Raw genomic sequence first — 21,684 nt, forward strand, 5'->3', positions numbered from 1 at the left:
AACTTAATGGAATTCTATAGCGCCAGAGCATAATAACAGGAACGATATATACGATCCTGGCAGGATCGCCATGTTAAGTTGGTAGATTGCCATGATACGTTGCAGGGTTGGTATGTCTAGTTGAAACACTGACTCTAACTTATAACTTTATTTATGATTTACAACATCCATCAACATAAGATTACTCAGATGTTGTTTCGCGGGGTATTCCTTCAGGACACCCTTCTCGCAGGACGGCTCACTAGCATAGTAACGATCTTAATCTTACTATGAATAATGACAATAATACTATAATGCTCATTAATCCCTCTGTGGGCTATTGATCTCTTCTTCCAACTCGGACTTTGGAAGTAAGCTATACGTGAGTCTTTGCGAGGTTACACAAACAAACTTCATCAATCAACCTTCGTTTTGTTTGTGTATGTAGAAACAATATCTTTTATAACAACCTAAATTACTTAAAATTATATAAATTTTTTTCGATACATATTATATTATACAGTAAGGGTTTTTTCCCTTACTGTACACATGGAACCGTATAATGAATCAATTAAAGGATAATACTGTTTGGATTAAAGTTTAAAAAAGAATCGACTTAAATGGTTAAATCAAACACTACACAGACGGACCTACACAAACTATCACGGACCATGAATCCAGACCGTGGGGAGAAGGTTTGCGGCGATGGATTGATTTAATCATGTTCATTTCTTGCCTCATCCGTTATATTTTACCAGTCTATCTGATGTCTTTTTTTCCATGAAAAGCTTAAATAAGCAGCTATGAAAAATACTTTCTTAATATATTCCATTAATATAATTCGATGCTGGAGTCGCTCAGGCGATAGGATGTCTGATTTCCATGCAGGTAGGCCGGGGTTTAACTCCCAGCGCGCCTACGAGAACAGCTAGACATTTTAAAAAATGTCTAGAGGCCCCAGGTCGACTCAGACTAAATCAAATGAGTACCTTGGGAAAAAAACAGGGGCAATAATAGGCGGTTGAAGCGTAGTACTGACCCTTTTACCTTCCTTGTATACCGTAGGCCCTAGATATAGCAGCATACCCTGCTATAATCCAAAAGCCGCGTCAGCGGTATAAAACGGGAGACTTTTTTTTCATCTTTAAAGAGGGGGGTCTGGAATCTTCAAAAAACATCTCAGTCCAGAACGCCGCCTGACTGACCTTCGTGCAGGATTCATTCTTCGTAGCCCAGCGATAGTTCTCGAGGTACTTTAAAAACGCTCTCTCGTCGCCGAGGCTACGCCGAATGCCTACCAGCTAAACCAGACCCTCCTATGTCATCCAGCAACCAGATTTATTTTCAGTCATTCTCTCAATCATTTCTCGCTCTCGCACTGTCACAAAATTCACACCTGTCTCTCTTTCCATTCTGTTCCTTTATATTATCCATCTGCTGCACTTGGCTGAATCTTTCAAGTTAGGGAGCAGCATCTTTTTTCGCTTTGCCACATTCTCCGTGTTGTTCAACTCTTCTGCCATCTTTCAATTAACCTTTCTCTTTCCTGTCTTCTCTCGGCCATAATGAGCTCAAGGTTTCTTCTCTCATATAGTTCTTTTCTTTCTACTACCAACACAGCGGAATACATCCAGTGATGGCCCACAAGGCTGCGGCAGACACTGCGCATGCCACTCGCAGCAGACTTGTTCTATCCACTCGTGCAACGGGAAACGTGCACTCGTGCACCATAAAACAAGAGACTATTATTATATAGTACGTAAATCGTTCAGCTGGACATAGGGAATATACATTGAGAGAATTGTGGCAACTGCGCTAACCTGTGTTAGTTGAAGCTTCTGTTCGAGTACAAGTTTTTGGTGCGATAGAGCTGTTAGAACGAATAGAATGAGTTGGTTTTGAAGCCAGGCTGTCCATAAATAAATCAAAAACAAAGTTTACTTTAGCTAATTTTTAAAATATTTTTTATTTAACCCTTTGGCTGCGGGAACCGCATATTTGCGTAATTTCAGTAGTGCACGAGATGTGCGGGAAACGCATATATGCAACAGGGCTACCCGCTTCGCTGAGGTTAGAGATTATTTGCGTATAAACAAAATATATCGTAAACAAAATATAAAATATAATGTCATCAGATGTTTTCTGAATGAATGGGCGTGAACCGCCCACCTAAAGTGCCTCGAGCGGGATGAGTAGGAGGGGTAACTGAGAAGGTGTTTAGTATTGCGAATGCGTTGGTACCGTAGAGTGAATATTGTTGCTAATTATTACGTTTTGTTTAAAATCAAAAATACTGGTAATAAGTATTACATCATGCCGCCGCCATCAAATAGGGGTAAATATTATTAGATGGCGGAATTGGAAGAACCCTAAGAACAAATGAACCGTATCATTTGTTTTACTACATTATTTATTATATATATTATAATAGTTCTAGAATTGGCAATAAACAGTTGAAATAAAATAATAAAGTAAAACAAATGATAGAATTCCGACAATTAAGTCAACTGTAACCTAAAAGCCAAAAAATATTTGCTTCACTGCGGGAGACGTCTATTAGCGCCGCAGCGACGGGATGCAAATCCTCTCAGCGGCTCCGCAGCGAAAAGGTTAAACACTAATTTCAAAACTAAACAGTTTTCCCATTCCCTTAGGCCAAAAATATTTAGCTACTACATTGTCATATTTTGACGTTTATTTGTATCAGTCGAAATGAGTTGTCAATTTTGAAGTTAATTTCCCTTAATGCTAACAACCATATTATCATCGAGAGAACTCAGTTGCCACAATGATCTCAATATAATACAATGCATGTATTTATGTATCTAAATATATACAATGTATGTTCCCTATGTCCAGCTGAATGATTTACGTATATAATTCGAAATATAAAGATCTCACCTGGTAGATGATATTATTTACACCGGTAACGAAAAATTGAGAAGTTCTCTATTCGGAAACAAAACATTGCAGATCGTGGAAGTGGGTAATCACCAATAGATAAAAATTAGACTTTTGATATCAATATTATTCATACCTAGCAGATGATTTACGCTACGCTTCGTTTAAAACAACCTTTACAACATTTTACTGAAATGTTCACCGCGAAATTCTGTTTACTTTGATAATTCTTTTAGTGACGTCAAGCAACTACCCGAAAATTATGAATAAAATTCTTGTCTGGTTTTAACACCGTTCAAAAGGTTCGATCTAGTCGGAAAGAAAAGTAGCGTTGAGTAAAGTGTTTCAGGAAATACTAGTGCGGATAAAATTATGGAGCGAATCCACGTGGGCGTTTGTTTATACATCTTACTTTCAATAGCTGGTGGTAAGTCGATAAATTTTATAACTCAATATTTAATTAGTTATGATATAAAATGGATTTTATGGCTTTATTTTCGATAAATGTTAGGCAAATTTAAATTAATTTTTGATTTCGTTTCCGACTATGAAACAGTGTATATTGGTGGCAGTTATTTTAGCACTAGGTAAAAAATATCAAAAATATTTTGGAATATTTTTATTTCCTCTTTTTGGTTTTAATCTTGTATATTAATTACTGGAATATAAAAATTTAATTAACATATCATAATGTTTGATTCGTTTTTCTATTCAATTATTATTAGTTTATTGCATACTATTATTTTCTTCCAGTCGTCGGGTATTTTTACTTCTTGCCATAATATGTCTTTGATGAGCGCGTGGATGTGACTTGCTAGGTGGTCGCCACCTACCTTATACAGTTCTGATGGTATTTAGTCAACTCCCGGGGCTTTATTGTTTTTCTTCCTTTATGGTTTGAGCTTCTACTTCATTCTCTACTACGACTACGTGGTTCGTACCCATTTTATCATCCATATCTACTTGTGTTCCAAGTAAGGACTGAAAGTTATGTTTCCAGGTTTGTGTGACTTACTATTGGTCACTGATTATTTGTCCACTTTCATATTTGCCTAGACTTGTCTGAGGTTTATTCCCACTTTATATATTTTTTAGGTATTCGTAAGCCCCTCTAATTTCGTTGTTTTTGAAATTTTCTTCCATTTTTTCTTTTTGTCTATTTTCATAGGCTCTCTTTTTATTTCTACACATCTTGTATGCTTTCTGTCTTGCAAATTCAAATAATTTTCGTCTTTCCCGTGTTCTTCTTGTTATGTACATTTTGTGTGCTTCATTTCTTTCCTCTATTTTTTTTCTGCACTCGTCATCAAACTATGCTTCTCTTCTCTCCTTTTTCTTGTTTACCAGGGTGGACTCTGTTGCTGTCAGTACTGCTGTTTTGATATTACTCCATTTGGCCTCTATGGAGTGCAGTTGTAGAGTCCTTAACTCGTTTGCGAGATCTTGTTCGAACTTCTCTTTACATTTCTGAATCTTCTAAATATTCTGAATCTAAAGATCATTTAATTTAATAAAAATATCATTAACATATATTCCATCCATCGACGCGATGGATAAAAGCTTCTCTTAGGGTGTTCATTAATATTAATATGTTCTTTCTTTCTTATATCCTTTCTGCCTGCCTCTAATTTTCCTGTTTGCTCTTGGTCGTCATTCAACAATTCTCTTCATCCAACGTTTGTCTTCCATTCTTCTTATGTATCCTGTCCAGTTCCATTTTAACACGGCAATATTGTGGATTACAGACATAATATATTACTATATATGTTACTTTTGATTGTGCTCTTATGTATTTACTGGATTTACGATCGCTAAGCTTAATATTGAGCATTATTCGTTCCATAGCGCTCTGAATCACTTGAAATTTGTGGACTATGTTGCTATTAAATGCCCATGTTTTATTTTCATATGTCAGACAGAACGGGCAATATTTATCGATCCAAAGTTTTTGCCTTTAAAGTATTTGGTAAGTTCGATTTTAATACTGTTGGTAATCTTCTATATGCTGTTCATGGTAATGAACATGTTCCATTTAATCCAGCCTTTAAGTTAAGCTTTGATAGTTCGATGTTTTTCCTAAATTTGTAATATTTCATTTTCGTTTCGTTTTGTTTGTTGCATATTTCATTTTTTTTTTTAGATGTATTTTTCAATACATTTCTTTCGATTTTGTATTTACGTCTAATAACATTTCCTTAAATGCTTCTCTGTTTTTACTATTAACGAATCAACGTATATCATCGGTAAACCTCAGAAGATTAAGATTTTAGCCATCTATTGCCACTCCTTTATTTGCCTCTTTATAGTTTTATCTTTTCTGTATTTTCTTCTGTTTTTACTTCCTGATTTGTGCATATCTATCATTAATTATATTGTTGTTTAAGTCATTAAGGATTGCCCACATTTCTATGGAGAAAATATTCGCTAGAAAACAGCTCAAACGTCGTGTTATACCACTATACACGCATATGATGTCCGATGTCGTAAAACCGATTGGCGATACATGGGTTCTAGCCCGGGTCGCGGGAACGTCGATTGAACGAAAATTTAAGAGCGCCTGGTGTGTGTCACTGCATAAAAGTAAAGTAAAGGTTCAGTCGACGTACGCCGCTACGTCTGTGTTAGCGCTAAAAGTTTTTAAATTTATTTCCAGCTTTTTAACCTCTAGTAGATATTATCAAATACATAATATATTTTTATGTCATAACAACCGAGATAATTACTATCTTCTATTTGCGGGTATTGTTGGTTCTAAATTTGTACTTGCCGCAGTACCTTATTCGTAATAGTTTATGTTGTGAAGCCGTTCCTGTATGAAAAAATTTCTCACTCGATTTCTTTGCAGATTCCTGTTCAAAAATGTCCCATTTATACAAATCTGAAGGATTCTGGACAAAATTTTTGGACAGAAATTGCTTTAACAATTTTTTAAACAAAACTTTAAAAAGGGTAAACTCTGTAATTGGCTGTATAACTTCGATAAGACAACGTAGAATTAAGTAAACAATTCTGTTGTATGTAGGTATACGAATTTATTAAAGAATTCCCTAAAATTTATCAACAAGGTAGTCGAAAATTACATGCACAAAACGTTTTCGGTCAAAACTGACCATCATCAGTGTGAACGTCCAGTGTATAAGTATTTGAAGCTATCCGCTTTAATAGGTGTAAAAACCTCTAAATTACATTACTGATACATTTAACATTAAAAGGTAGTCGACATTATGTTGTACCATAAATCTTAATATATCGACTTAATGTCGACTATTTTTTAATGTTAAATGTATCAGTAATGTAATTAGAGGTTTTTACACATATTGAAGTGGCTAGTTTCAAATACTTAAAGTACCAGTACCACTGGGCGTTCACACTGATAATGGTCAGTTTTGACCGAAAACGTTTTGTGCATTTCCACTACCTTGTGGATAACTTTTAAGGAATTTTTTACTCAATTCATATACCTACATACAACTGAAGTGTTTAGTTCATTCTACTTTGTTTTTAAACAAATTAAAAATTACTACATTTTTTCGTCTGGGAAATATTTTTTTAGAATTTTTTAATAATTTTTAATAATAAATGCCTCTGGCATTTTTCTGAATAGTTGATAATTTTCAAGTTAGAAGTGATTTAAAATCTGAAAAAAGCGAAAATACGCATTTTTGATGCATGAAAGCTCATATGTAAATTGTTATATTTGAGGTTGCCAAGTGCCTTTGAACTCTAAACATTCAAAATTGTGAGGAGTAATCAGGGCTTACTGCAATATACACCATCGTTATTAATTTTTAATTATGCCCGTCTATTTTACTTCTACGCACGCCACCTCGCGTTGCACTATATAGTACACATAATATATTACACATCACACTATACAGTGCAATTCACAGCGGCGCCCGTCGGCTTACCAGTTGTGTGGACACCATAATTAATTAACAATTAAAAGACAAAATCCGATTATTCCTCAGAATCTTAAAACCAAATGTTTAAATTTAAATTTAGGCACTTGACCACCTCAAAGATAATAGTTTGCATTTATGAGTTTTCAAAAAATAACAAGAGAAGGCAAAAAGGGACAAAAAGGTGATATTTTCAATATTTTGAAAAAAATTGTTTAAACCAGTTCTGCACAAAAAGTTCGTTCGAGTGCCTTCTGGGCTTCTGAATTATAAAGGGGACATTTTTGAATTGCAATACGCAAAGAAACCAAATCAGAAATTATTTTTCATACATGGACCATATAACAGATCCTTGCATTTTTTAGTCAAATTATTATAATGGTCCAAGAGCTGTGAGACATTTTTGAGTAGGTATTTTAGGCAACCTGAAATTTTTTCTGGTGACTCTTCCATGATAGCCTAATACAAAAATGCCGGTCTGGCTGGAGGGTAGCGGTTATGTTCCCCAAAAATCCCCCCAAAGTTAACAAAAGGGTAAAAATTTTTATTACAAAAAATATCAATATTCAATTATAAAGAAAATATACAGGCCAGGCGATTTGATGGCGATTTTAACTCTGCAAGATACTTGCATGGGCGCCCCAGGATTATTCAGGGGATGCATCTGAACTTCAAAAGATTTCATCTGAATCTGTACATACTCTTAACCGATATAAAATATACAACTATACATGCATAGCTATGTACATTCCTTCCGGACAGGGAGGTGCAATTGTTATTTTGACGTGGTATTTTTTAATTTTAAAAATAAATATTCTAAAAAAGACAGGTTTTTTTGGTGAAATTTTCCAATTGCCAGGTAATCGAACAAATTACGCGTGCATATAAATTAAAAATGCTATAGGTAAGCAACAGTGTGAGAAAGAGCTTATACCGATAGCTGTTTGCGTCCTCTGTTGTAGCTGAGCGAGTCCGTTCGCTCGAGAAAAATCACGTGACCTGGCGATATCCATGTTGTTGTTCCTCGAAACGTTAGAGTAATTATTGTATACTATAGCTTTTTAAGTAACTTTTTCTTAATTAAAGAAAAATAATACAATAGATTTTGCAAATATGATAAACAAATTTATTATTTCAAATATTATGGGTAGAAAAGTATAAAACTATAAACTAAATTAATTATGTGTCCGAATCTTGTATAGTACTTCTTCTTCAAACTCCTCATCTGAGCTTAAATACTCATTCTCTTCTTCTTCGTCAGACTCCCCTCGAGACTCAGATTCATCTTCTACATGATCTGTAAATAGTTGAAATATGTATTTAGAATTAATTAAAAATTAATTAGTGATTAATTAGTTGAGCTGCTACGTAATCTCCGTCCTTTTATACGGAGTCGAAACCTGTTGTTTTGAGATGTGGAGTTATCGAATAATGTTAAATATATCAAGGACACACGTAACAAACACGGAAACATTAAAGATAACAAAGGCAAAAGAAGTACTCAACACTATGAAGGAAAGAAACATGAGCTACTTTGGTCATATATGTACTAAGAAATAAAAAACCTAATGTGATTGGGTATATAAGGAAAAGTATTAAGAATTGGTTATATAAGTAAGAATACGTAGCAACTCAATCAATTAATCACTAATTAATTTTTCATTAATTCTGAATACATATTACAACTATTTACAGATCAGGTAGAAGAATCTGATTCTCGAGGGGAGTCTGACGAAGAAGAAGAGAATGTATATTTATTTTAACTCATTTTTCTTTCCTTCAGAGTGTTGAGTATTTCTTTTGCCTTTTTCATCTTTCGTAATGTTTCCGTGTTTGTTAAGTGTTGTGTCCATGCTATATTTTACATTAGTCGATAACACCACATCTCAACAATGGCAAGTCTTTCTTCAGATGCGCCCGTGATTGTCCAGGCTTCGACTCCGTGTAAAAGGACAGAAAATACGCAGAAACTCAATTAATTAATCACTGATTAATTTTTAACTAATTCTAAATACATATTACAACTATTTACAGATCGTGTAGAAGAGGAATCAATAGTAAGCTCAGATGAGGAGTTTGAAGAAGAAATACAAGATTCGGACACAGAATTAATTTACTTTATAGTTTTATACTTTTCTACCTATATATTTATAATAATAAATGTTTTTTTTTATCATATGTGCAAAATCTATTGTATAGTACGTATTATTTTCCTTTAATTAAGAAAAATTACTTAAAAAACTATAATATATATACAAGGTGTCCCAAAAGTAGTGGAACGGGCGAATATTTCGCGAACTAAACATCGTATCGAAAAACTGAAAAACACGTTTTCAATAATTTTCAAAAATCTATCCAATAACACCAAACACCAACCCCCACTACACCCCCTGGAGGTGTGGTGGGGGGGTAACTTTAAAATCTCAAATGGAAACCCCTAGTTTTTCTTGCAGATTTGGATTCGCTACGTAAAAGTAAGCAACTTTTATTCAAGACATTTTTTCGAACTGTCGATAGATGGCGCTATAATTGGTAAAAACGATTTATCCTGATACCATAGGTAAATTATAGAAACGGTCTAATATCTCGAGAAGTACACTTCCAAATGAGAAACCAAAAAAAAGGTTTTTAATATTTTTCGAAAACCTATCGAATAACACCAAATATGACCCTCCAACCCACTCCCTGGAGGTGGGGTGGGGGGTAACTTTAAAATCTTAAATAGCAACCCCCACTTTTTAGTACAGATTCGGATTCGTCATGAAAAATTAAGCAACATTTATTCGAATTGTTGATAGATGGCGCTTTAATTGGAAAAATACGATTTATTAGCGCCATCTATCAGCATTTTTAAAAAATGTTTCGAATAAATGTTGCTTAATTTTTCATGACGAATTCAAATCTGCAATAAAAAGTGGGGGTTGATATTTAAGATTTTAAAGTTACCCCCACCCCACCTCCAGGAGGTGGGTTGGAGGGTCATGTTTGGTGTTTATCGATAGGTTTTCGAAAAATATTAAAAACCTGTTTTTTGGTTTCTCATTTGGAAGTGTATTTCTCGAGATATTAGACCGGTTCTGTAATTTACCTATGGTATCAGGACAAATCGTTTTTCCCAATTATAGCGCCATCTATCCACAGTTCGAAAAAATGTCTTGAATAAAAGTTGCTTACTTTTACGTAACGACTCCAAATCTGCAAGAAAAACTAGGGGTTTCCATTTGAGATTTTAAAGTTACCTCCCACCCCACCTCCAGGGGGTGTAGTGGGGGTTGGTCTTTGGTGTCATTAAATAGATTTTTGAAAATTATTGAATACGTATTTTTCAGTTTTTCGATCCGATGTTTATTTCGCGAAATATTCGACCGTTCCGCTACTTTTGGGACACCCTATATAAAAATTACTACTAATATAATAACGCTTCGAGGCAAAACAACATGGATATCGCCAATTCACGTGATTTTCTCGAGCGAACGGACTCGCTCAGCTACAACAGAGGACGCAAACAGCTATCGGTATACGCTCTTTCTCACACTGCTGCTTACTTATAGCGCTTTTCATTTATATGCAAGCGTAATTTGTTTGATCAAATGGCAATTGGAAAATTTCATGAAAAAAAAACTGTCTTTTTTAGAATATTTATTTTTAAAATTAAAAAATACCCTGTCAAAATAACAATTGCACCTCCCTGTCCAGAAGGAATGTGCATATACATGCATGTATAGTTGTATATTTTATACTCATTAATAGTATGTACAGATTCAAATGAATTCTTCTGAAGTTCAGATGCACCCCCTGAAAATAATCCTGGGGCGCCTATATAAATATCTTTTAGAGTTAAAATCGCCCTCAAATCGTCTGGCCTGTTTATTTTCTTTATATTTTATTATTTAAATTTACTTTCAAGTCATATCAATGATATTTTTTGTAATAAAAATTTTTACCCTTTTTTAATTTTGGGGGGATTTGTGGGGAAAATAACCGCTACCCTCCATCCAGACCGGCATTTTTGTATTAGGCTACCATAGAAGGGTCACCTGAAAAATTTTCAGGTTGTCTAAAATACCTACTCAAAAATGTCTCACAGCTCTTATACTATAATATATAATATGTAGGACTTGATTTGTATAAGATTGTATAAAAATAGTTTTATAGTTGGCGTTAAAACAAAAGCAATACTCAAAAACGTTCTTTTATTGTTGTAATAATTTTTAGTAATATCTACATTCACACATTTTAATTAAATTTTTTACTTTTCTTTGTTATTGAAAGTAATATTTCATTTATATACTCTAATATCAATTATATTAAAAAAAGTGTAAACCCATTGAAAATATAGATAGTGTAGAACAATAATAGTATAACCGAAATAATACAGGGTGTAACAAAAAGGTAGGTTATAAATTAAATCACATATTCTGGGACCAAAAATAGTTCGATTGAACCTAACTTACCTTAGTACAAATGTCCATATAAAAATAAGTTACAGCCCTTTGAAGTTACAAAATGAAAATCGATGTTTTTCAATATACAGAGAGGATCTAAATTATGGAATAATTTCATTTTCTCTAAAATGGACGACTTTAGAGAAAAATCTCAAAACAGTTCGATTTTTATTTTCAAATTTAAATTTTTTGGCATATAATTCATACTAGTGACGTCATCCATCTGCGCGTGATGAAGTAATCGATGATTTTTTTAATGGGAATAGGGATCGTGTGGCACCTCATTTGAAAGGGTATTTAATTCTCTATAAAGGAATATAAACATTAATATCAATATTTATACAGGGTAGCCAAAATAATAATTTTTGAATTAAATTAATAGACGAAAAAAGAAGAATGTATGCAATTTATTTAACTTAAAATACATTCTATCGCGGTCAGAAAAGAGAAAAAAATGTTTATTTGGCAAATAAACATTGCTTTTCGCTTAAATTAAATGTTCAAACTGCCAAGAGGTAGGTGGGAGGCTGTTTGTGATTTGATTTAACCGAAAAGAAATGTTTATTCGTGAAATAAACATTTTTTTCTATTTACTGACAGCCGTACAATGTATTTTGAGTTAAATAAATTACATACATTCTTCTTTTTGCGTCAATTAATTTAATCCAAAAATTATTTTTTTGGTCACTCTGTATAAATAATGATATTATCGTTTGTATTAATGAATAGAGAATTGAACAACCTTTAAAATAAGGTGCCACACGACCCCTATTCCCATTTAAAAAAATTATTGATTACGTCATCACGCTCAGATGGATGACGTCACGAGTATGAAACATATGCCAAACAATTTTAATTTAAAAATAAAAATCGACTTGTTTCAGCATTTTTCTCCAAAGTCGTCCATTTTAGAGAAAATGAATTTATTCCATAATTTAGATCCTCTCTGTATATCGAAAATGAACATTTAGCGTTCTTATAGCAGGAAGATATTAAAAAAAAACTGCACCCCAAAAAAAAGTTCCGTTATAAAAATCGATTTGCAGCTTCCATAATAATTATTATACCTTAGTTGTTGATCGTTCATAATTGCTAGGAAATTTACGTTCCCTTTAATAAAACCTCTGAAGCAAAAGTCAATTGGGTTAAGACCTGCACCTCTGTGTGAAAATGTTTATTGTACAGTAAGAAACTAGGCATCATTACTTATCAGAGATATTTCTCTTTGTTCTTGTTCACATGTTTACTGTACAAAAATAATATTTATAATTCTTTATTCAAAATAATGATGTCAATGTGTTTTCATTACTAGCTGAAATATATATTAATTAACAGCAATATTATCATAGCGTATAATGAATAAAATAGATCATTTAATATTTTAAGGGTGTAATATTTAAATGCCTTAATTATTTTCTAATGCTGAGAAAACTAATAATAGGTCTGGATCCCGTGTACCAAAAAAAAGTTGATTAATAGCAAGCTGAAAATTTGTTAATAGCTTAAGGGTGTCTAGTCGAACAAACTTTGATATATTGGAACACTGGAACAGGGGAAGTTTTAATTGTGGAACAGGTTAAAAACTTGGAATGTCAGACTACGAAACCGTGAGATGTATTTTGTCCGACAGAACTTCCAATTGATTTGTTGCCCTTTCATTAAACTCTCATGCAAAAATCAGACAGCTATTACTAACCAACATGATTTCTGTCATTGGACATGTTCTTCGTGTTCCACTCATTAAAATGCCCAGTTTTTGATACGCACCAGTCTGATTTTTGCATGAAAGTTTAATGAAAGGGCAACAAATAAATTGGTAGTTCTGTGCGACAAAATACATCTGACGTTTTTGTAGTCTGACGTTCCAAATTTTTAACCTGTTCCACCATTAAAACTTCCCCTGTTCCAGTGTTCCCATATATCAAAGTTTGTCCGACTAGACACCGTTAAACTATTAACAAATTTTCAGCTTGCTATTAGTCAACTTTTTTTTCTTATGCGGGATCCAGACCTATAAGTATTTTTGAAAAATTTAAACGCAGAATGAAAGATTACATTATTACCGAGAACCGAAAGACCCTTAGTTTAACCAAAAAGTTTCTTTTGAGTGAGATATTTCAAATTAAAACTCACACTAAGTTTTCTCTTTTTTTATCCTTGTAACTTCTAACATTAAACATTATGGAAGTTTTCAGGGATATTGTGTCCTCGGAAATAATGCAATCTTTCATTCTGCGTTTAAAATTTTCAACAATGCTCATTACTTTTCCTAAGATGAAAAAATAAATGCATTTAAAACACATTGGCGTGAAACTTTGCCGGTACGTTCTTAAGGTTAAAAGTGACAGATACGTGTTATAAATAGGACAATAGGAGAAAATTGTAGGTTAGCACGAGATTGTTTAAAACGAGATAAATGCTTTGGATTTTTTTTTTCTAAATTTTGACATGGCTTCACAGGTACTTTATTGGATACTATTTATTTATATTACTAACCTAACTAACACTAGAAAAGAAAAAAAAATACTAAAATGTAGTTGTTATAGAAATAAAAAGACTTTTTATTCGTATATTTTATAATATCGATGGCGTAGAAACAATACGTCGTAAGTGCATCTTTGAAAATTTGTGGTTTTTAGCAAAAAAATTTTTATCGATGGCCCAGAAGCAATATTTCGTAAGTACCAAAAAATTACGCTTTTGGTGCCGCAATACTGATATACACCTTTTCTACCAATCACCAGACTGGTATATTTGATAATATAAACTTGCAAAACAAACTTTTACGTTATAATCGACATTATCAACCATAGCAAAATAAACACATACGAGGTATTCCACGCAAAAATGTTTAGGCGAGGTATTGGCACATGATGAAAAGTACGATATACATTGCTTTGCGCCTTTTTACTTTTGGTGATTGATAGAATAGGTATATATCAGTACTGCGGCGCCAAAAGCGTGGTTTTGAGTTTTTGGCACTTACGAGGTATTGCTTCTAGGCCATCGATATTTTATTCTTAGGTATTACATACTACAAATACAGTAAATGCATTTGTCATGAAAATGAAAGCCTTATAAATGATTTAGCCTTAACATATAAAATAATATATTTTATCGCCAACCGTCACTAAAGTCATTCATTATTTTACTAATTTGACGCCATTTGCGGCAGTAAAGTAACACTTTATTGTACTGAAAGAAGAATTTTACTTTACCTGCCGCGATTAATCAAATTAACCGAGATTGAATGTAAGTGGTCGATGGCAGCATTCGATTAGTTATTTGAATGAACTTCAAATTTATTTACTTTAATTATTGAAAATATTGTACAAAATTTACGTTATTATTAATTAAATCTATGCCAAAAAGTGAAATTCTCTAGTATTTTGCAATTATATTCATATAAAATTAATCAAAATTTTACCGATTTAGTAATTATTCAATATTGATAATTATCTATCGATTAATAATCGCAAGCGGCATGCAGAAGTCACCTGTCATCACTGTCATATTTAAAAAATTTAAATTGAAAATTGTATTTATTGTAATAAAAGTGTTAAAACGAATATCAAATTATAGTACAGTAGTGCTGCTTTGGAAATGGAAGAAATTACATGAACGCCACCTGAAATACGCAAAAAATCTCCCAGCAAAATCCATCAAAAAATACAATAGGCAATATGACATATTTAAAGCATGGCGTGAAAAAAATTGTATTACACATTACTTATAGTGAAAGTGTTTTACTAGCATATTTCTCTGAATTGCCAAAAGAATATTCTCCATCGACTATGTGGTCCTATTATTCAATGTTAAAGGCAACTTTGACCACAAATAAAGACATAGATATTAGCAATTATAAAAAACTTACAGCTTTTTTGAAACTTAAAATTTATTTACTCTAATTATTAACAATATTGTACAAAAATTTTATTAATAATAAAATTGTGAAAGTGAAAGTAAAATTTTGTAGTATTTTGCAATTATATTCATCTATATAAATAAAAATGAATATTTGTATGTATGTATGTATATGTATGTATGTATGTATGTATGTATGTATGTATGTATGTATGTATGTATGTATGTATGTATGTATGTATGTATGTATGTATGTATGTATGTATGTATGTATGTATGTATGTATGTATGTATGTATGTATGTATGTATGTATGTATGTATGTATGTATGTATGTATGTATGTATGTATGTATGTATGTATGTATGTATGTATGTATGTATGTATGTATGTATGTATATATGTATGTATGTATGTATGTATGTATGTATGTATGTATGTATGTATGCATGTATGTATGTATGTATGTATGTATGTATGTATGTATGTATGTATGTATGTATGTATGTATGTATGTATGTATGTATGTATGTATGTATGTATGTATGTATGTATGTATGTATGTATGTATGTATGTATGTATGTATGTATGTATGTACCTTATAGACTCGCAAACTATGCATTTCATGATATGATGACCTTAGTCAAAGTTGTTGTACATGATCCCGGGATGGTTTCTGAGTTGGTACCACCAATATTAGTAAAAAGGGGGCTTGCCCCCCCCCCATAATTATTTTTCATTTTTTTGAACAAACTGTTCTTTTTTAATTTCATATGATGTAGGACCAAAATATACATTCAACCCTAATTTTTTTACTTTTCTATCACCAGCTGTTATTTTTTAATAGCCATCTAAATATTACCTCTTCTATATAAATAATAAAAATGAATGTTTGTATGTATGTATATATTATGTACCTTATAGCCTCGCAAACTATGCATTTCATCATGATGATCTTAATCAAAGTTTTTGTAGATGATCCCGGGATGGTTTCTGAATTGGTACCACCAACCTAAGTAGAAAGGGGGACTTGCCCCCCCCATAATTATTTTTTATTTATTTGGACACACTGTTATTTTTTAATTTCATATGATATAGAACCAAAATATACATTCAACCCTAAATTTTCACTTTTCTATCACCTACCGTTATTTTTTAATTGCTATCTAAATACTACCTCTTCTATATAAATAAAAATGAATGTTTGTATGTATGTATGTATGTATGTATGTATGTATGTATGTATGTCTGCATGTATGTACCTTATAGACTCGCAAAATATGCATTTCATCATATTGTGATGACCTTAGCCAATTTGTCGTTATCGCTGGGCGAAAGTCGGGATCGGGACGAAATTAAATTTAAATTACGAATTTAAATTAAATAAAGTGTGCGATATTGTAAGATTTGTGAAAAGTTAAAGACTGCCATAGGTGTGATATGTCTAGAGACAAGAAGATACAAAAACACTAACAAAAATATTACAATAGATGCTGACACACTGACAAAAAAAGGAAGGTCCAGAACGAGATGGTTGTTTGACTTAAAAGACGACCTGAAAACTATCAATGTAATACAATGGATAAGAAGGACATAAAGGAGGTCTAAATGGAAGGACATAGCCAGACAGCCAATGTTTATTCATGGTTATGATGTCAGAAGAAAACCGTGTTCGATAACTGACCAATCATTACTAGACCAGGTATCTCCGCAAGGCGTCTATCGGTGTCACTTCTTACTCAGTAAACAGCAACATATTTGTTGACGTATGTATCAAGCGTAGCAGTGACGTTTATAATCGCAAGTTTTTTGGGAGTTTGCGGAAAACTTTAAGTGTCCATGTTTCTGGCAAGGAAAATTAATCGTGCTTTGAAAAACTGCCATTGTTTAATATTTACGCACCGCAAAAAAATATTACTTATCAGAATGAATCAAATAGATACTTTGATATTAGGTAATACATACATATATTTTTTAAGTATTTTTTGATTTTCTGTTAATTTTTATTTATTGAACTTTGACACATATTGATTTATTTCTAAGGCGGTACGAAGTTCGCCGGGTCAGCTAGTACAAAATAAATCAAAACTTAACAGATTTGGTAATTAGGTGTTCAATATTGACAACTATTGATTAAACATCGAAATCGGCCATCATGCAAAAGCATTCTGTCATTACTGTCATACGAAATTTTTATGTCGTCTAAAATTAAAAAAAAAATCTTAAATCTTTTAAGTTAGGTATTAATGCAAATAAATGTGAAGTGGTGTTTTTGTTAATTCGATTATTGTATAGGACGGTGATAGATATTTACTGATAATTTGTTAGTAAATATATTTATTTAGAATTTCTACGATTTATCAAGGGAAAAGCAATAGAGGCTACAACAAATAAACAATTACGTAACTATTAATGTTATTTTAATTGTTAATATTATTTTAAGTATTAAAATGAGTTTAATATTTAAAAAAAAATACAATTAAACTGTTTGCACCGGAGATTCTACACTGGTTTCGTTATGTGGATGACTGTTTGTTATTCATAGCCGGGAATTCTAATTCAGCTGATTCACTTCTTTCTAAAAACAACCAAATCCACCCTAATAATAAGTTCACTATGGAACTAGAATTATTCCAATCTATTAATTTTCTGGACCTCACTATCACCAGATTAAATGACCATTTCGATTTCAGTATCTATAGGAAACCAACACAGACGGATCATGTTATACCGCTCTCATCTAATCACCCTTTTTCACACAAATATTCAGCATTTAACAGTTTCATGCATCGCATCGTTTGGAAACTACCCCTCTATCACAATCCAATTACAATAAAGAATTGAAAATTTTTAAACAAATAGCTTTCAATAATGGTTACGAACCTAACATCATAGACAAGCTTATCCATAAAAGACAACTAAGAGTCTTGAGAGAGGCTGCGTTCCCCAGGGATTTGACCACCAATCCCATTTACACTTCTTTACCATATCATCATAAACGTTTGTCTGGAAATATTAGAGATATTATTAAAAGACCAATTGATAACATATAAATTTCATTCAAAGTAACAGGTAATTTAGGACAGTGTCTCTCGAACTCCAAAGACCCTATTAACTACATGAATCGTAGTAATGTCTATAAATTACAATGTTCTGATTGTAATGCTACATATATAGGGAGAACTTGTAGGTCACTCGCCTCCCGTTCCCTTTAACATACTAAAAGAGAAAATACATCAACCTTCTCTCAACATCTTAAACAAAATAACCATATTCTTAATATCTCGGACATCGTATCTCTATTACATAAAATCCCCGAGAAGAACTTTTTGAGATTGGACCTATACGAGGAACTTGAAATAGTAATTTAATCGCCATGTGTCTTTCAATCGTGACTTTCAACCCTTACATCATCAACTCTTTTCATAAATTACATTATAAATCTGTTTCTCATATTATCTTTGCTTCCTCTAATTATTCCCATCTACATTAATACTGTTCCCATTTCTTTATTTATTTCTTTCTTATCTACACTTACACTTTCAGACATTCCACTCAATTTTCGATAATCATCTAATCCTTCCTTCAATAAAATTTTTCTCCCAAATAACTAATTTTAACGATATTAACAACATCTATTTGTCACAACTTTTGCAAAAATATATCTAGTCAATATCTCTACCATTCTCTTCACATCATCTTTGTTAACCTGGTCTTCGTTTATTGTCCAATCATAACCATTTCATTTTCTCAACTCATTCATCCAACAATACATACAATAATTCAGTCAAATTTCTCACATCAAGTTATTCTATCAGCCCACCTTCTACTCACATCATCAGGTTTGTTTGGTTGTTGGGTCTCTTGAGTTCCCAGCCTCTCAATAATTATTATCATTAATTGTCATAATTGTGATATAAAAAAAAAAATTATCCACAACTTCATTTATCTATCCACCGTTATTTTATTCTGTTTTACCTTTTAATTTAATTAAATAAACACATTTAAAAAAAAATTCCCCATTTACTCAATAATTTTACTCAACACTTAACTTCATCTGACCTCACTTTAGACATAGCTTAGATACTTTTATCCAATTTTATTAATTTTTCTTTGCCCTATTGTTTTACATAAAAGGACAGAATAAAGAAATTTGGACTAAGCTTTAAAACAAACTTTTCAGTCATTTAAATTGGTGTTGATGAATCCATCTATATCCTATTAACTATAAACAAGTTTTTTTTTTTGCATTTACATCATTCCTCAGCATTCGATGTCATAACCCATATTCACTTGTCTCATCTTCATGCAGCCTTTTTTATCAACCATGATTTGAGTTGGTTCACAAATATTAATTATCTAATTTTAACCCAAACCACAAAACATGCCTCCTCTTATAACATAATGATCTAGTTACCTTTTGACCCACTTACCCAGTGTGGGAGTCATATGTTGCCCTAGGGCCGTATCCTTAGGAATTTTATCCATCCTTTGGATTTTTCGATGTGTTCATTTATATAAGACTTTTGTCTGTTTTATGAAAGGCTTTGACCTTTATATTTTTTGGTTGGCTCACCATGTTCTTGTAAGTATAACCAAACTGTCCTTTTAGCTTGGTCATCATTTTAACTTTAACATTTGCTTTAATTAATATGGTTATACTTATTTCAGGTAACACTGATGATGCTCTTGTTACAGAGCGAAAACGTTTTGTTTATATGTTTGTAGCCCTTTAGGGCTTTTTAAACTAATATACCTTTTACCAAGATGATAATTTTTTATTAAGTTTTACGTTTAAAATATATTTATTTCGTTAAAATATTAATAGAGGTATAACTTCATACGTACGTACAAAGTACACACATTTTTTTTTCAGTAGAAGGACGCAATTAAGTAAGTGTTATGTAAGAATTAATTTTTTAAGATTGGCGATAAAATTTTGTATGCACCACGTCAGTAAAGACTCTTTATCGAACTGGTCTATTACTCGCCTCGCTCGCTTCGCTCCCTATGCTCGTTCGATAAAGAGTCACTTTACTGACTTTATTACATAAATAACTATTATTGATTATACACTCTAATAATATTGTTGTTAATGGTGCCCGAATTGCTCAGGCGGTAGGATGTTTGACTTCCACGCAGGTAGGCCATGGATCGAGTTCTAGCGCCGCACAGTGGTTCCAAACGCCGAAAACGTGGTCATGAACCTTTAAAAGCGTTTATTGTTCATGCACTTCGGAATTATTTTCGTTTTTAAGGGTTTTTGGCATCGCTGATTACGAATCTGACATTATTTTTTCTGAAAAACAAAATGGCGGATTCAACATGGCGGAAAGAAATCGAAAATATCAATCAAAACGCAAATCTAACATTACTTTTTTTAAACACAAAATGGTGGATCCAATATGGCCGAAATAAATTCGACAATTTTATTTTAAACGCATATTTATTTAAAATTTTATATTATAAGGGTATTTTAAAATTGATGATTACCAATATATTTTATTTATGAAGTAGAGTATCCAGAAACTATTACTTATGTACAACCGCCCAAACATAATCAACAATCGCCAGATTCATGTAATATGCCTCATTTCCCACTTTTATATTCAAACAACTGCCAGCAATGCATAGGCAGTTATAGGCAGCTAAATCAAAGTGATTCTATATCTTCTTACTATATACTTTAAGATTAATAAAAATTAGTCGCAGAATTATGCAGAATTTTGTACTTTTTGAATGTATCTTTATTAAAGTTTAAGTATTTCAAGTATATTTTCACTATTTAGGCATTAACAAATTTAAGATATTTATTGTTACTAAATCTTAAGTTAACTTACATCTTACATTACTACATACTTGAAAAAGAAGAATCTGCTTTACACCGATAAAATTGATAAACTATTAAACGTTTTACAACGTTTTCAATACAAGCGTTCTTTTCAGTTTCTCTGCCGGCCAAAATACTCTCGTACATGGCTCACTTGTTCCTGAGCTATGAGCCACAATATATCCAGTCTGATCCTTATACGTGCGTATTACGACTCTATGATAGTATGAGGAAACAAATGTAAACATGAAAATCCCTAGATAGGGACATTTTCTTTGTCTCATGACCACGTTTTCAGCATTTGGAACCAGTGTGCGCCGGCGAGAATATCTAGACATTTTTTAAACTGTATTTAAATATTCTTCTTCTTTAGGTACCGTCTCTTCTAAGCAGGTTGGTAATCATCACAGCTATTTTCATTTTTGAGATTACAGCTGTGAACAAGTTGACGGAACTGCAATTATACCACTTTCTCAGATTGTTGAGCCAGGAGATGCGTCTTCTTCCAATACTTCGTTTTCCTTGTTTTTTTCCCTGCATTATAGTTTGTAGCAACACATATTTATCCGCTCTCATGACGTGGCCGAGATATTGTAACTTTCTTATCTTAATGGTATTCATAATTTCCTTATCCTTTTTCATATTTCTGAGGACCTCAACATTTGTTATTCTATCTACCCAACTTATTTTTAATATTCTTCGGTAGGTCCACATCTCGAAGCTTCAAGTCGATCGCTTATTTCTCTCTTTAAGGTCCAGGCCTCCA

At 32.4% G+C, this 21,684-nt stretch overlaps 1 protein-coding gene across 3 annotated transcripts in view; it reads left to right on the forward strand.

The window, feature by feature from the left end:
* Positions 1-2,974: 2,974 nt before the first annotated feature.
* LOC114327661 (CLIP domain-containing serine protease B10-like) overlaps positions 2,975-21,684 on the forward strand; it is a 109,593-nt gene continuing 90,883 nt past the window's right edge. The window contains exon 1 of one of the 3 annotated variants that reach the window (XM_028276335.2): positions 2,975-3,307. In XM_028276335.2, coding sequence (XP_028132136.2) covers positions 3,253-3,307 — 55 coding nt within the window. In that variant the 5' untranslated portion in view covers positions 2,975-3,252. Of the gene's footprint in view, positions 3,308-3,365; positions 3,468-21,684 lie in introns of those variants that run through there. The other 2 variants (XM_028276333.2, XM_028276334.2) reach the window with 2 other exon arrangements.

Source organism: Diabrotica virgifera, chromosome 7, assembly GCF_917563875.1.
Source record: "Diabrotica virgifera virgifera chromosome 7, PGI_DIABVI_V3a".
NCBI lineage: Eukaryota > Metazoa > Arthropoda > Insecta > Coleoptera > Chrysomelidae > Diabrotica > Diabrotica virgifera.